This window comes from Cydia pomonella, chromosome 9 (genome assembly GCF_033807575.1).
Source record: "Cydia pomonella isolate Wapato2018A chromosome 9, ilCydPomo1, whole genome shotgun sequence".
Taxonomy (NCBI): Eukaryota; Metazoa; Arthropoda; class Insecta; order Lepidoptera; family Tortricidae; genus Cydia; species Cydia pomonella.
The window spans coordinates 8012592-8030916 of record NC_084711.1 but is presented as its reverse complement, the minus strand read 5'-3'; the positions used below and the strand labels follow the sequence as shown (position 1 = coordinate 8030916).

The following is an 18325-nucleotide window of genomic DNA, read 5'->3' as shown; positions in this document are numbered from 1 at the left end:
CAACTCTGTGATGAAATAACGCAAGCTAATTGTGTTTGGGGTTTTTATAAGTGTCTCGATGAGTAAATATTAGTTGCCCGTGGTAAGAAAAGTACATTCAGCGACAAAAACTTGTACCAAAACTACTGAACTGGTGAGCTCCATCTTAGGCCCTGTCTTCATCAGTTTTGACTAGGGCCTATCGCCGACTATTTTATAATAATAATAAAAACTTGCAATATTTTAAAACTTTTAAAACTGAACAACAATATATAAAATAACCAGCCACGTGCTTGTCGGAACACTAAAAATAAAAGTGTCTGTTAGATAACTGATAAGAAAAAAAAAAGAAAAATCTGTACCAGCCAAAGGGCGTCCGTTTACTAAGGGTGATTTTTTTAATTAATAGATTGACGTACTAAGAACACATAACATTACTAAAATACTAAATTCTCTAAAATAAATAAAAAACTCCACTACAGAACTAAATTCTGCATTCTCTATAAAAATAAGCCTATATTCTAAATTTTTTTAATCGTGTCTGTCAAGAGCCTGTGGCATACGAAAATGACGAAATTATAAAGGTTCCGTGTTGACATCTGTATATTACTTGTTATTATTAAAAAAAAACTACTACACATATTCCGCACATTTCGACTGTAACAAAAATTTTCACGAGTACATATATCTTGCAAACAGATTCCTGTAAGGCTAAGATGGTTGTCTTTTTAAGTATGTAAGTGCGATACTGACAGGTATAGTGACAAGTGATAAAAATGCGACCGTGCTACAGTCGCTGAATGAAGTAAAAGTTGATATTTATGAAATCGCCTTATATAATTGAAACCCTTTAACCTAAGTTCCATTGGTATTAAGTTGGTAAAACTAAAACACGTCCTTATTTATTTCATTTGATTTGACAAATAGTTCGTAAAGTATCATATACTGACCCTAATAATATCGTATAAATTAAATACTTGATACCCTGACAGGCACTGTTTAGAAACTACGTACTATTGAAAAAGACGTTTGTGCGATGCGTGTTCATTTTGTTTTTTGGGTTAACGAAGGATAATCGTTATTACACAGTTGAGAAGACATTCTAGAAAACTACTCTTTAGGTAGATAAGTTAATTTGGTCAGTGTTTGTGTGGCAAAATACGCGGGTATCGGAGCGAGTGAGAGCTTCACGGATCCAAACGTGTGTCGTACGTGGCTGGCTCTCCGCCAGCCGCAATACAGAATCCCAAACGAGGAACGTCGTAAGTCTATATGAAACCTACATATTATTTTGGCATTTACCTTCTGACGGTCGAATACACATTTAACGTGCAGTTTTTATTCACAGGACACAATTTTAAAGTAGTCTATAAACGTTAAAAGTAATAGTAAGTAATGCACCGCTTCGTTGTTTTTATTTTGTTCTGATTTTATTAACGAATCGCAATTTCTGACAAAGTTAATAGATAATATGAATTGTTTAGGATATATTAAAATGATTTTCGTATATCAAGCAACATGTTACCCAAAAAAAGTTAGGGATATGGTCATAAACCAATGAAAAAAAATGTGTAAATAAGTGAACGCTTATCTCCGTCAATTTTAAAGTAACACAATATTATGTGACAAGAATCGCATGGTCAACAGAAGCTCTGAAAAATGTTATAAATATTGTAGATTTAATGCATACAGTCGAAAACTATGACTGCGGCACACTTTATTTGCTGACACCAGTGAAAATTTGCGTCAGGCTAAGTGCCAAATTTATAACATTGGACTGTACTACGAAAGGTTTTTACGCTAATTGGTTCGGTTGGGCAAGGATTGTTAAAGATAAAATATGCGATGCGGATTGTTTTCGTTTACATTTTGATTGATTGCTTCATTACAACTGCGAATTCAGCAACAGATTTTTTTGTTTCATTTTCAAGTGTGTGAGATTGTTTTGATGACAGTTCAAAAATCAAAGATAGGTTTATTTTTATTAAAAACGTACAAATGTCGGACTCCAAATACTAATGTTTAATAACATTCTCTATTGGTTAACCATAGCCTCCTATTAAAAACTGCAAACATGACTCAGTGACAGAGAATATGGCATATTTAACATACAGGTAATAGTGTAATAGATATTGATATCCACTTGTGACAAACTGTTCTGAATCGAAAATTCGCATAATTAGGAGAATTATGGCCATACCGAATCATTATTTTTGATTAGACATTTATTTAGTTTAGGTAGCTTTTTTGCGAAATTTTGGAGATTTGGCAAAAATATACCTAATACAGTATGGTTTTCTGGGCTTGTTATCTGAAACACTAAATGTATCTTATTTTTACCTACTTGTACTGTTACTAGTAATATTTTTATCAATAGTGAACACGAAGTTTAGTAGTAGTAAAAAATAATACAGTTTTTTTCTTCTACGCTCGCATTACTCGAGTAAAGGCATAGGCGAGTTTTCAAGGCGACATTAGTCATAGACCTACTTCTATACTTTATAATTTAAAATGTATTATCATGAACAATTAACTCTTATTACTATTCTTGCTAACTACACTTAACTAATATCGTACTGTTTCAATGTGATGGATGCGACGGGTCATTTCGGCCGAATTTGTCGGGCTAGTTTCCAATTTTATGGTGGTTGGGCAAGCGGCATCGATATCGGGCCCTCGTTCGAAATGCGCGAAATTTCCAACTCGGTCGCCGGTGAATTTGGACAAAATATAAATCGCGAAATAAATAAATAGAGGGCCTTATTTTGTGCAAATGACAAAAATACACATATCTAAGGGTATATTTTAGTTTGCCAAAATTATCAAAACTTAGTAATAAATGGGCACTGTAGGCCCTATCCATCGTACAAAGTCTGTAGTTGCAAAGGTAGGCGTACAAAATCTGTAGTTGCAAAGGTAATGGTAAAGGTAATCTTCAAGGCAAGGAGGCCAATTCTGAATTAGTAATCTGCTACCATTTTGATTTCTGGTGAAAGAAATATCACTTTTGACAGTAACAGATCATATCCACAACAAATCCAGATTAAATGTATAACCTGTTATTACAATCAGAATACACCTGTAGGTAGGAATAATTAGCCTGAATAAATTTTAAATTTTCAATTAGAGAGTCGCCTCGTTCCGCCACCAACCACGACAAGTTGTTGCCTGCTTCTGTCGAATTCCGTACAAAAGTTAGTACATTTAATCTGCCAATTAGGGGCATTTCAAGTCCAAGTTGTTTAAGAATTCTTGGATGACTTGACCAGAATGGATACTTGAAAATTCTATTGAGAAATAACCTTTTCTTAGCCTAATTGTCCGGTTCGTCAGATTATTTAATCTGGATAAAGTATATTTCAATGCTACAGAAGAGCAAATCATATCTATTCAATAAATGTTTAAGGTAGGTACAAGTGATTGGCGAAAAATTTTAAATATGAAAATCAGCTTCAGCAAGTACCTAACAAGTTCTATGAAATTTTAAGATGCCTCAATAGAATATGGGGAATGGAGTAGCATAACAAACTGCGTGGACGTGAATCAGGCCAATTTGAACGTACACTGATATCAAAATGATTTTTGAATCATATTATTTAGTTACTACCTGTACGAGCGAAATGTACTATCATTGCATGACATCAGTTAGATATTATTCTGATATCATTGTACGTTCGAATTGGCCTAATGCGTCGTGAAGGTGCACGGCTGCACGCATGTTTGCCGTCGAATGCGCACTTTATGAGCGCCTAATTAGGCACACAATCTGGAGCAAACATGGATGTTTACTCGCAGCTCTGATCGCATCTAAATATATTCGCCTCTCTCTTATTGCAGTGCTGAAATAGTTGACTGTTTAAAGATGGTGTTCAAGTCATCGTGTTAGTACAAATTATTTTAAACGTAACCCTATTATACGTATGGTATTATTGCTTCCCGAGCAAGCAAAATATTCCAAAACCGAATTACAAGCATAGCGAGTGGTTCGAAAAGTGGAATCGTTAGCGTTGCTGTTGATTGAAGGGTTAAACAAAGTTTGCTACCGGGTGAAACACAAAACTTTTCACGACACCAAAGCCAGAAAAATACTCATAAAGCATTACAATTAAAATACAAATTAAATATTTGTCATTTAAACTCATCACTTAAAAGTCACCAGCAAGCATGAGAAAACAACTCAAATACTAAACTTTTAAGGATAAAATCCAACTTTCTCATCAGTTTCTGAAGTATAAAGAGAGTCTTTACGAACTGGTGTGATGAAACGATAATAAGAGGATAGTGGGGTTGGAGGTTCCAATTTTAAAATAACATGACGTTAATTAAGGATTTCAGTTAAAAAAATCGAAATATCCCTATTTATCGTTTCTTGTTACATATACAGTCTTTTTTTTCATTTCTCATACCCTCAAAGAGGACTATTGTTTATTTATGAATCAGGTTGAAAATGATACATCCTCGTTCTGTTAACAACGAGGTGGCAACGAATGCAAAAACATTGTTCCTTTTCTCCGCCTGAAACAATCAGAAAAAGTTTTAAATTTTACTCAACCCATTGTTTCTATTTGATCCAAAATTAAGTAAGTAGATAGTTCCAATAGATTTTATTGATTTTATCCACATCAAGCTCAAAAGATATATTTATAACCTTAAACATTAAATTAAATAGTTTTAAAAGTTATTTAGCATTATTCAAGTAAAATAAAACTATTTTTATTTAAAATACATCGGTGGCAAACAAGAATACGGCCCACCTGATGTTAAGCAATCTCCGTAGCCTATGGACGCCTGCAACTCCAGAGATTTTACATGCGCGTTGCCGACCCTAACACTCCGCACTCCCCGTTGAGCTCTAGCTACCTTACTCATCGGCAGGAACACAATTCTGTATGAGTAGGGTCTAGTGTTATTTGGCTACGGTTTTCTGTGAGGTGGAGGTATTTTAACGGAGTGAGTATATCGCGTATAATTAATTTAAAATACATTATGATGTTTCAAGCCCTTTACAGCGTTCGTGTGCAACGGGAAACTGGGAAAAAGTATTTAAAATAAAAATATATTTTTTTGTTTATAATTTAAATGCATAAAAATTGACAATATTTTTGTATATGAGTAGTTTACACAAATATATTTATGTACAGTCGAGTTCATAAATATATGAGCAAATCCAAGGCTTCAAAAATAAATGAGCATAGAAAAGTTCAGATACTACATATGTATCTGTTCAGATATATAATTTTGAAAGCTCCTGGAGACGGCCACTCAATCTTCATTGTCAATATAACAAAAATGGCTGCCAACGCTACGCGTTAACTGAGTTGTTACTAATAGTCACCTCAAATTTATTGTTTTAATTTGTATAAAGTTCTTTCATCGTTACTGTTGGAACACTCTACCCTGGGAACTTCCAGCCCGGTCTCTCCTAGTTAAAACAAAACGATGCTGCACTAAACTAAGATTTCCTCTATCTTGGTAACTAATACACGATATTGTTGAGACAATTGTGTATACGTATGTGTACACACGACTGTCCAAACCAAAGACAAACACAACTATTTATTGAACGAGTTCCTGACTCAGGCGCTGGCTCTATTATCATCGCTAGCCTCCAAGTGCGAGGATTTATTTCAGAAGTTACCAGTATAAATCTGACCTAAAGATCCGTAGCTCCTATAAGTTATCAGAGATCACAATGGCTCTGGTTCTTAAAACTGAACGCCTTTCTGTAGTTTCTGTGCTTGGTAAGGTTCGGCACCAACTAGTCTGGCAAAACTCGAATTTGCACGTCAATGGAAACAAAAGCCACGGCAACAGCACTGGCATTTATCTTGAACAAAAACACCAAAAGATACCCCTATTTTTTAGATCTAAACCAGCCTTGATATACTACTGACTTAGGCTGTAGATATTGCGAGAACGTGTCCTGAATAAATAATTATTGTAAACAATTTTGATGTTATCTGTACGTATCTACGTGTAGTGTAAGGGATTGAACGGAGCCCGACCGAATTTCGATTTTATGGTCACTGAACAATCTTCAGTCATTGAACGTTTTCCTGACTAGAAAATACTTTCACTTTGAAAAGACTTCCAAGCTCGTCGTTCGCTTGAAAAATTTTGGATAACCGTCGGATAATCCTGAAGTATTAATATATTATAATGTATTGAAACTACCAAAATAACGTAAATCCACAGTATTTCCATGACATTTTTGGGCAATTTTACAATATAAGTTTAAGTGGGATAGCTGTAATGCGTTGGATTGCATAAATATACAATAAAGTTTGTATTAATATTATATGTAATTTATTAATTTTACAATAAAGTAGGTAGGTACTAGAAATCACAACAGTGATTGATTCGAAAAGGCATTCAATTATTTACCGTAAGTATTCGCGGCCAACACACTGCAAATTCAAATTGATGTTTCTACGTTGTGACTTTTACAAGTAAAAGCACTACTATTGGTTTGGAAGATTCTTATCTAGACCGGAATTATAGGACAATCAAATACGATTTTTTTAGGAATGAATTTCCAGCGAGGTGGAAATGATTTTAATACCTGCATTTGGTCCTAAATGCGTGTAATTCGAGTTTCCTCCATGCCAGGAGATGGGCATAAATGTTTGCTCTTTTTCACTTTTTTGCTTGTAGATCAAAAACGGTACGTCTATCGAAATATTTGTTCTAATTATGATAAAAATTGGTACTTGAGAATCCGCAAGGTATCTTAATATGAAATCGTAGCCAAAGATTGTAAAAAATGGCCGCCACTTTGCATCTTTTGGTATAATCATGTTAAAAATCTGAAAACGCCTTTTTATCTGTTTCTGATCCACCAAACCTTGCTGGTAATGGCATTGTAATTAATGGTAGGTTTCTTCTACGTCGAGTGGTTTGGCAATCCAAGGAAAAATTTCCTACGGCTCTCAAAATTTATGCACACCTCCTGGGATAGATCTAATTTGATTGGCCCATAATTAGAGGTTTAGAAATTTGATCATCACTTGAAATTGATTTGACGTTACATCGCGCTAGTATTGGTTTCCTTATGTCAAAAAAAAACATGTGGTATTCAAATTTTCAATTTAGAAGTGTAAATGCCTGTTCTAGTTACACATTTGATTAATCGTTAAATAGACACAATGAGAATCTATACTAACATGCAAATACAAATGCAATTTGCCACATGCTTCGTCAAAACACAAATGTAATCCGCACAAGCATCGTCACAAATGTATTGTACATTAACACTAAAACAACTTATAAATTCCGCAACAAGCTTCGTCAAACACAGCTATAATCTAACGCCAATCCCCACTCTGCAACAAGCCCGGCCCAAAAGTTCCCATTGTGCCTGCAGCATTCCCCCGCTGTATGGCGATGGAAACCTGTTGGACCAGCCAAGACCCAGAGCGGGGATCATTACCCTTCTCCCGTAAACGCCTGCCCAAGTCCCTAAAAAACTCCAGAGCCTCATTACCCCAGGGTCCAGCAGTCTCCACGGCGACCGGTACGAAATCGTACGCCACTTCTAAGGTGGAGTACTTGGCGTGTTTGAGCCTTGCAGCCGTTTCTGCCGCCGATCCCACCAACTTCAGAATGTGTCTCAAATGAGATGCAGCATATGTACTTACATATTTTGCATCCCACAAGAGACAATGCCCTTTCCGCCAAGGAACCAACGTTAATCCCTCCGGTGTGTGCGTGCCAAACCCGGTGGCTCCAGAATGCATGGGACATTAGGCGATACCATGGTCCGACGTATTATGTCATTAATGGAATGGTGCCTCGGGAAACGTCCAGCAAATCTCTGGCAACTTAGGCCGTGATGCCCATCCTCCTCTACCATCACACCGCATACACCAACGGTGCGCTTCACACACCTTACCCCCTAACCTCAAGGCCACTGCTATTCTCAAGGAATCATTGTCAAGCAGCGTACCCAAATGCGGTGAGGGCAAAGCATGCAACCACGCACCTGACTCTGGCCTTGCAATCGCCCTTAGACGCGCCAAATCGGCTCCCGAAGCACCACCCAACAAATCTGCAAAGGTGAGCTTACATAAAATGTCGTCCCACTGCCTCTGGACTTCCAAACTCTCCGGAAGGTCGTCAGTAGGACAAAGTACAGCCCATAAATTAAATTCATATGTTAAATTGATCATTACTAAATAAAATCAATCTTGAAATCAAACTACCCGTTATTGTTAAACTGACTAAGTTTGGATACCTACGCTCGAGCTCGGAGGTAATAATTAAAGTGCTCCTGCGATATAGACGTATATCAGCGGCGCGCTAGTTCCAGTAATATGGTGACTTCCAATTTAATGGTGGTTGAGCAACTGCTGCGTGGCGCACCGACAAAAGATATAAAATATTATAGTAGATACGCCGCGCTACGTCATTACCAATATGCGATACGCGGCTTCCGTGTGTTGCAAGAGTAGCATTTAATGATGCTGCGGATTCATTACCGCAAGTAAGAATAAAAAAAGTTTTGTACAGATTTTGATTAATTATAGATTGTAGACTAGTTTACTGAGGATAATCTGTTGTTGGTTTTCGATGTGTCACTTATGTTTTTCTTCTTTTTCACGCAATAACGTACCTGTACGCGTAGCCAACATGCCAATCGTTAACGCTCCTTGTTTTGATTTCATATTAGTGCGACAGTGACAGTTGCGTTTTGTTCGCTACGGAGCGTTAACAATTGGCATGGTTACGCGGGCTGCTCCTAAGAAGGCCCTGTTCGAAACTTGCCTACTTTTATGATTCCATACTCTTGTAAGTGTTTATAGCTTTCAATTTTGCGTAGAAAATAACAAAATCGAAAACTAGTGGCTCTGTAAGGTGTAGACTTCGCGATAAGCTTCTATAAACTTAAAAAAAAAATTCCTTTGAGCCATTATCACTGTGAACTCACAATGGTCGTAAGTGCCATAATAAATCCTCTTGTCTTTATGTCAATCTCCACCATTATGAACATTTTCCAAAAAACGAAACGTCATAAAAATTATATCTATCTACGGAACCTGTGAATAAAATTTCACGAGAATCGGTTGAAATATGAGATCTGCAGAGGAGAACATCCGAACATACGAAAGCGTTTTTGTCTAAGCTGAAAGAGATATTTTTTTCATTTATTTAACCTGGGAGATTTAGCTATACGCTAAGCCACCCCCGTAATTCAAAATATTGCATGTATGTATCTACGTAATAATTAACAATGAGGAAAAATAAATATTAAGCAGTTCCTTGGCATCATAAGACGATGGTGAGGCCAAGGCACTGTTACATCATCCTACGTAACGCCGCTGGGCAGCGCTTCGGACACATTCCGTTAGTACAAGTACGACATCCTCAACCATATTGCAATCTAGGCAATTAGATGAATGACCTGTAAATCATATTATTAAAATATCTAACAAGTACCATCAGCCGTAAAAGTGCATGGCGACTTTATCAATGAATTCATTCATAATTTCTCCATGCAATTCCACAGCTCACTGTTCATAGCTGTTATGTATGCAAGTAAATGTTAAATGCACCCTTAAAGCTTACTTGGAGGTAAGCCGACGAACAAATGTTGTTTTAAGGGGTAAAGTTAAACGCAGTAAACTTAATAAATGGAATACTTGGTAGTCTGTACTTGCTAGGATAAATTAGTTTAATCGCCATATTTTATTACAAGTATGTAAAAAGTTTATTAGTCAGGATTAATGAATCGTAAGCATTTACGAATATTATAGTCATGTTAGCATAAAATTTCACTTTACCAGTTAAAACTGATTTAACCGCAAAGCCTCGGTGAAAACTAGGTTTACATTTTTTTTAGTCAAAACTATTTTTCAGTTTACGAAAAATAATTTTGAAATAGTCTTGGTAAAAACTAGTTTTGACTTATTGTTCAAATAATTATTTCAGTGAAAACTAGTTTTGACAAACGATACACATACTTATCAGATTTTTTTTTTCTTTGTTACTTATAAAATATACAGTCGATGATATATTTCTGGTTCTGTTCTTCAGTCCGTTCTGTTTGGGCACGGTTAACCTAACACGCTTGTCATTGCGCCAGTTTTTTGGCTCTGGCGGAATACCGTGAAAACAAGATTGAACTGAAATTATTTTGAATAATAAATGAAGACCAGAACCTCTAGTGTAAATTTATTCGATAGCGTGACGTGACATACGCGTTTGCGTTAAGTCTCATTTTGTATGGGATTTAGAAACAGCGCGCCAAGCGGGACGTTTTGGAAACTCAAAAATGACACTTAACGCAAACGCGTACGTCACGTTTCGCAATAGATACACTAGGGGTATAGTTTTCACCAAGGTGTTTCGAAAAACTAGTTTGGGAAAACGCGTTTTCACTTAAAGCAGGTTTTTACATGTATTTTATATAAGTATATTAAACTAATTCTACGGATTCCAATTACATGTTTTTAGTCAATCGCGCGATATGTTTCGGAGAGCCTAGGTCTCCTTTCTCAAGCACTAACAATGTGAACAGCGTTCATGGCGGCCATGATTCGCGTTTATATACATATAAAATACAATATTTGTTTGCAAGATTTTTAATACTTAATTAAAGTGTGAAATATGTTACATTGTGTTAGTGTTAAGTACCTAAATTGAATTTAATAAAACATTTATTTTTATTTAAGTATTATGTGTGTTTGTGTTTAATAGTCTCCATATTTAGCTCCTTGCACTACCTGTTGACTTTTGTACGAGTTCTAAATTTCCTGCTACCTAAAAGTTATCTGGAAGAGATCGCTTTTTAGCGATAAGACCGCCTGTTGTTACTTGGTTATATTATCCTTTAAAATGTATTTGTAGTTTTACATGCATGTAAAATGTATAATTGTTGATGCAATAAAGAATATTTACCTACTTAATTACATTTTGTTTACAAATGTTACTTTGGCTTACATTGATTTGTTTATAGTGAAATGTAATTCCGCGAAGCAGTTTCCATTGGCACTATCTGAGAATGAACTAGAATAAGGAAAAAGGGACAAAATGCAAACAAAAACCCCGCGATAGCCCCCAATGTCCGTGTAGTTCTTAGACGTACCAAATCTCCAATCTCTCGAGAAGTGCGGTCGAATAATTCAGGTACCGCTACAACTTGTGTTCGGATGGAAACGCTACTCGCCAGCCAAATGCTAATTTTATGGTGGTTGAACAACTGTGCCGAATCTACCCCGCTGTCCTTCGCACTGGCTCCCCACTATTGCCTAGTAGGCATCATCTAAATAAAATATACATACACTTTGTAAGGCTGATTTGTATAAACGAAACGAACACGGTACGATTGTGATCTTATCAAATTACTAGCTATAGCTGTAATCTTATTATAATGTATTTGATAGTATTTCTTTATTTTATGTTGTGTTATTTTAGCTTCGCATACTTTAATTAATACCAATTTATAAATCTTGGCTTAACAGTCATATTCGAAGCTGAAAAAATACTATTTAAATATCATTTACTTATATTTAAATTTTTATTTAAATTTAAATATAGTTAAATATCATACAAAAATGAAATATATATTTGTAGTGCGAATTTGCCACATAGCCTTAATTTAGTTACTTACTAGTACTTCATTAGGAATTTTAGGATCTTACCCCCATTCATTAAACTTAGCAACCTCCTTAAAGCCTCTGTTGTCAAATGTCAAATGAGTCAAAATGTCGGATAGAGCCAAACGATTATCGACGGTTTGTTAGATTTGATAAACGTATGAATAATGCCACTAGGCATTTAAAGTGACTACATATTTTTTTTATTAAGACAAAATATTTATGCGTCATAAATCTTGCATTAAATTATTGCTTTGAGATCATAAACTTCTTCCCTAGTTGTTTCTGCAATCAAAGCGACTGTTTGTCAGAAAATAAGTTATTTTTCAACCTGAAAATTTGAATTATTCACTTAATATTTACAGAACTTCTGCAGTGAATGCAATTTGTTCTGAATTTAAATGTGATTAAAAACTTTGACGAATTTCCAATGTCCCAATTTGCATAATAATGTAATAATTGAATTAAACCAATGCACGTTCCATTACCCACGTTCACTTTGCTCACAACAAAGAAGAATAAAAAGTGTAAAATGCGCCGTAGCAGTATGTCCTAGGTGATTAATGGTACAGTCAACATGCAATCGTTACTTTTCATTACTGTTCCGAAGTGCGGACCCTAAAGCCGCGGCCGCCTGGTCAGATTAGAAAAGTTTACTTCTAAACAAGTCGAAAATCGACTTTAAAAGCATGGCCGAACATTTGGTTTTGCAAGCGCCTCGGCAGCCGGATTGAAGGCAACTTTAAATTGGAATGTATCCCGCAATAAGCCTCTCGTGATTGGCCTGTTTGTACTTAATTACCTACTAGGTATTAATCGGGAAGTTTTACACGATGCAGCTGAAAAAGAATGGTGTTTGAATACCTTCAAACCTTCTCCATACCAATAAAACCACGCATTTAATTATACTGAAATGGTTTCACACGCTAAATGTGATCGTGTGTATATATGCTAAGCAAATGCAGCGCTCACAGTCATTTTGATGTTAAACAGAAGTAAATACATAGAAAACATACGACTATAGGTATGGATGTTTACTTTAGGAAATGGTTAAAGTTATAGTTAACCACGCGATAAATTGCAACGCACTGCAGGCAGGGTTGTCGCTTAGCTTACTCATAAAACTATCTATATATAACTTTTTTCACAGCTAACATTATAAAATATTTCAATGACTAAGTACTTACAGACAATAAATTCAAAATAATTTATTACGAGGTAACTTCTGCCTCCGACTTGGTCTCGCACTCCAATTCTCTCACCCATATTTTCGCTTTCAGAAATTAGTTTTTTAAGTTTAATAGTTTCTACTGTATTATACACGTTTATAAGTTATACACGTCCCCCCTTGATAAAACTGCTTTACTTAATTACAAAAGGTTTTAGTCGTAAACAAAACTAACTTTCCAAAAATCATTTCAGTTTAATTTAGTTTTGGCTAGGCAATGCACAAAAAACATACTTACCTACTTTTATAACTTATTATCATAAAATAAAAAAAAACATTCATTATGCATTCAAGCAATTCAACCTTTACGTTTTTAATTATAATACAATAAATTGGTTAAGAAAATTATTTATTATTCGGTTTTAACGTACATTTATTTTTATACCTACCGCGTTAAGAAGAAAGAACCACCGCACATGTGTATGTGTAATATTTTTACTTTCATTAAATTAATTGAATACTTTTTCGACAAAATACCGCGTTAGTCACTGATCGGAAATTATGTAAAACAGGTCTAAAACAATAACGTGGAAAATCAGAATATTCATTTTATAGGGAACCCTATCCATTAGTGAGACTTAGGGCGGCGCGGCCGCAAACAAATCTCGCGGATGCTCCTTGCATGTATTTAAGGCAAACATTCGAGACGTTTTAACAAGCCAACATAAATAGAGAAACTCGATACTAAATACTCGAGCTCCCTGTCGAAGCAAATCTCTCGTGACACGATAAACAACCGGAACGGTTCTGCGGAGCGTGCGCTCTCGAACATTCTGCCTGACGACTCCTTCAGTCATTTGAAGGGAACGGCTCTTATCGTCTTACTTTTATGGACTGCGAATCGAAAAGGCTTCGACGTTACAAAACGAGACCCTTCTATTGTGTGGAAGTGTTGAGTGAATGTACCATGAACGTTCTTTGTCGCTGTACCAATACTTTTCGTAACTTTTCGTATTCGGAAAATACACTAACCCTCTGATAATAAAATTCAACATACATTCATGTACTTTATTTTTTCAAACTAGCATTTTCCTTACCCTCGCACGCGGTATTTGCTAGGATTAAAATCATATTCAATTTGACTAAGTGATTTTTTTTACGTGGACGCCAAGCTAAGGCCATCGGACTCGATGTCGATACTCTGTTTCATAAAATAATGGATATTTTTCATGTCTATAACTATAAATATATTGTTTTGCTACTTAATAAGTCTATAAATATAGCTTGCATCACCATTCTCATCTAACTATTGAACTTTCCGATTCCTATTAAAAGTTTACTGAAACATTGTTTAACCATTTTTTTTTTCTTTTCTTTCCAGAAAGCCTTCGAGATTACTTTAGCAAATTCGGCGAAATCACAGAAGTTATGGTTATGAAAGATCCAACAACGAGGCGGTCGAGGTACGTCTTTACACATTCAATTTGTAAGGATACTCAACTAGGATTTTGGTATTTTACTGTAATCGCTGAGCAGATATTTTCACGAGAAACGGAAAATAAAGATTTAACTTGGGCACCAGCAGGATAAGGATAGGAAGATTTACAAGTATTTCATTTGTTTATGCAAAATAGTAACCTTTTGGTAAGATGATTTTGATGCAATAAGTATATTTATCACTAGTTTTTATCTTAGTACTAGTTAATCGAAGTACTAATATTTTTTAATTATTATACCCTACGGAAAAAAAGTCAAGTTAGCGTCAATCAAAATTAATATGGTGTAGGTACGTCCTCGTATCTATGAGTATTGCTTCTACTCGTAGAACAACACAGGGCAGTTCATTTTTGTCACAGCCAACTTTGGAATGGCGGCGGTCACTCAGTTGGCGCAGCGGCGTGAACTGGCCGGCTCTCCCGCCAAAAGTTATCGGTTTGCAAATAAGTTTTGTTCTATGTAGAGGCATGCTCGTTCCAAAATTTGCGGTTACCTTTGAATTGTAAGTAGTTAAATGTTAGACTTCAAATTTAGGAACTTAACAATAGAACTCGAATTATTTCAACTAAATTACGCATTTGGACGAGTACAATGAGTGAGGATTTCAGTATCCACTTTACAGTTGCTAAACTAAATTCCTACAAAACCCATATTACCTTGGGTATAGCTTGAATATTTTGCTGCATATCTTATCGATCCTCGTTTATACTTAACACTTTTAGACTATTTTTCATTTTATTTGAAAATATGTGAAAAGTGTATAAGTAATCGCACTAAACTAACTTAAATAGGAATATTTTGAATGTAATTGATAATGGCTATCGAACTGGTACTTCATTCATTTACGTGTATATATTTTAACGAATTTGTCTAAATTTTATTTACATGATACATAAAACCAGCAAATCTCTAGAATTCCGCAATAAAACCAATCTCGTTCAGCTATTACAAACACTATCGCACCGCACAACAATCAAGCCACTGTATAAACAAACCAAGTGGCTTAGCAACTCTCTAGACAAGAAATAAGTTGTCAAAGTGTCGAGGTAAAGTTCGTCGGTAAACAGCGTCTCCTGTTAGGTAAATCGTCGGTTTCACAACTCAATATTACCCCTCGCCCCTCCCTGAAATAATATCCAGAGAACCGATATTGAAGCGGCTCAGCTGAATCTGAATGCAGCCTGCCAGCTATTACGGGGCTCTGCCTCTCAGCCAAATGTAACATAAACGTCTTTTGTTTATGCTTATTGCTATATTCGGGATAAACGTTAAATCCCTGTTAATTAAACGCTTCACCTTATTTATACCTACTTAATTTGTCGGAACTTGTGCTTAGTACATTGAGTTATACTACCATTTTGATACTTTATCTAAGGAATCACTTTAGATTAATATAATCGAGGTTTCAAGTTAAATATTATCTTTGGCTTAACAACTTTTTTCTTTGATAAACGGAATAAGGTAGCTATTTGGATGGTGATTTTCGAAGTATAAATTGACATAAAGCAATCTAGCCACTATTCGCATTCTGATAGTAACTTTACGACCTGTCAGTTCGTCATAAAAAATTGCTCGCGCCAAAAACAAAAGTTATAAGAAACTTTTAAATTTGAAAATTCTTTTCAACTCATACACCTATCTTAAATCTTCAACTTAGATACCATAAAGTTGAATCATGAAAATGGGGAAAGAGGTAATATCTGAGGTGCTATTTTTTCGGTTTTAAATCTTTTGCGACAGTGTTCCGCGTCCAAGGGAAGCACGAAAGTTTTCAGGTCGACACCTTATCGTTACCGTAAATCAAGTGGACATCGGAAAAGGCCGAGATGTACCGTCGTCCTGCGCCCCAAAGTGATAACACTTTCAAACTTGCGGCCATAAACAAAGATATTAATGTGGGTTGTGTATCTTGCAAATTACCATTGAATGTTTGCTTCGAAAAAATGCTAATGGTGGGGTGTTATATAATAAACGTTAGCTTGAAGTGTTATGAAAACGGTTATGGCATTGTCCGGTCACACCTCACAGATTTAGCAAGTCGGAAAGGTTTGTGTACGGATTCGTATTGTGTTTGTCTGAGGGCACGCACGCGCGAGCCGTCCCTTAATTCTTCAGATCAAAGGCCGTTTAGTTTGCTCGCCACGGAGTTTCCCCAACTACAGCTTATGCAAGCAAAGTAAATCAATATCGAAAGTCAATGAATCAAGAGTAATATATTCGGGTACATAATAAATGTGCGCTACCTGAAGGCAATATCTGAAAAATTTGCCTGCTCGATATTGCTTACAAGGGAGTTTCCTTTCTCCCCAAAATTTAATGCGTCGTTCGCATTTTTATAAAAGAAGTAGGTGGGTAAGTGAAATAATTTGCGGTTGGTGCTTTATTTCCTTTTATTTATTTTAATGATAGGTCGGTTTCTTTGTTTTTTTTTTTTAAGGTTTAAGAGGAAATGAGCATGTTCATTAAGTATAGAAGGAATGTGTCGTACGTAGGGAGGTATAACAATGCATTTATTATTTTTACCGTGGCGGATATTATAAAACGATGAAAAGCAACTTTTGGCAAATTATTGTGGTCGTAAAAACAAAACCCTTTATTATAATTTTATGGTCCAAGTTTCTGTAGTTAAGACGCCTATTTCCTGTTGGGGAGGCCGAACAGATGATTATGATTTAGCAATGGCAAAATTTTCGTAATTCGTTTGGAGACAAAATTTCTGAATTAGCCGGGAATCGTGAATCGGCGAACTAGTTAGCCGCGTGCAAACATGCGGGCAACTTTAGGGTTTTCTGATATACGCCCGACTGAATGGGAATTTATATCATAGCGCGGCTTACAGCGGCTTTGAGCGGGCGCGTCTCCATTCACGCCCGTTTCATTCGTTTCGCTTTCCACTAAAAATCTAAAATCAATAAAGGATCACGGCATAAATGCAAAGATTACTTCGTTCGCTTTTCGTGCCGCATGAAAAATGTACGCCCCATTACAAGAGGCGTCCGAAATAAAACCGCGAATCACTATGAGGCTGTAAGTAGCGCTATAAAAGGGAGATCCTTCGTCGAAATCGCTTGGGCAAATACCTACAGATGAATGGAGCGGTGTTTAAATGAGAGGGATTGGGAATAACCACCTCCCCCCGTGTGCCGGTTGCGGCCCGGCGCCCGCGCCGCCGCGCGCTCTACACTTAAGTCGCGGTAATCTTGAGACGAGTCCTCGCTTTGATGACGAGAGCAACCTTAAACACATATTCATCACTCTTTACTGTCCCACCATCTTCTTCTGTTCTTTGTATAAGGTGACATTTTAAACTATTACAATATGGACAAAAGCAGGTTTGGCTTTGCATGTGTGTTTTGGTGAGGTACTTTATGTAACGTGTGGCTGTTATTTTCTATCTTCGTATATTTATACTTGGGAGCCTTTTTATAAATATAATACCACGTTGGTGGCAAACAAGCATACGGCCCACCTGATGGTAAACAGTCACCGTTGCTAATAAACGCCTGCAACTCCTTTAAAAACCTGTACATTATTTGATTTTATAAAGATTCACTCATTCAAAAGTGTGAAGTTGTGGAATATGGATGCGACTAACATGCGTTTGGCAAATAACGAGTTTTACCGGTATGTAAAATGAGAACAAGTAGCTTTATAACTTGGGATCCCAATGGTTATTTTGACCAAGCTAAAAGCAAAGTGCTTAGTATTTATTTTCTTAGAAATTTTACGTTCGCATAGACTGTCTGAATTTTAAAGGCGTAATCTTTTGATGCTGAGATGGTATGCTATACACGACATAAGCATATCCTTATATACAGCATATTTACTTCCGTAGACTGGTAAACCCTTGCAGTAGTCTTGTAAAAATTGTTATTATAATTGATATTTTCCTCCTTTAATACGGTGTGTAGATTTAATACAAGCGATAATTGAAAAATCAATTTACCCTTAACTAACGGAGTGCAATTATTGTTTACTTTTTTTTGGAGTGGCAATGTATTGTTTAAGTACATAGAGTCAAACCAAGATAAGTTGGCAGCGATTTTGATAGCCCAGAGGGTGCACGGGTTATTTAAACGTCAAACTT

At 36.0% G+C, this 18325-nt stretch overlaps 1 protein-coding gene across 5 annotated transcripts in view; it reads left to right on the top strand.

Annotated features, from left to right (window-relative positions):
* LOC133521255 (RNA-binding protein Musashi homolog Rbp6) overlaps positions 1-18325 on the top strand; it is a 669256-nt gene that overhangs the window by 205585 nt on the left and 445346 nt on the right. For all 5 annotated transcript variants that reach the window (XM_061856115.1, XM_061856113.1, XM_061856114.1 and 2 more), the window contains exon 3: positions 14123-14204. In XM_061856115.1, the coding sequence (XP_061712099.1) occupies positions 14123-14204 (82 nt within the window). The remainder of the gene's footprint in view (positions 1-14122; positions 14205-18325) is intronic.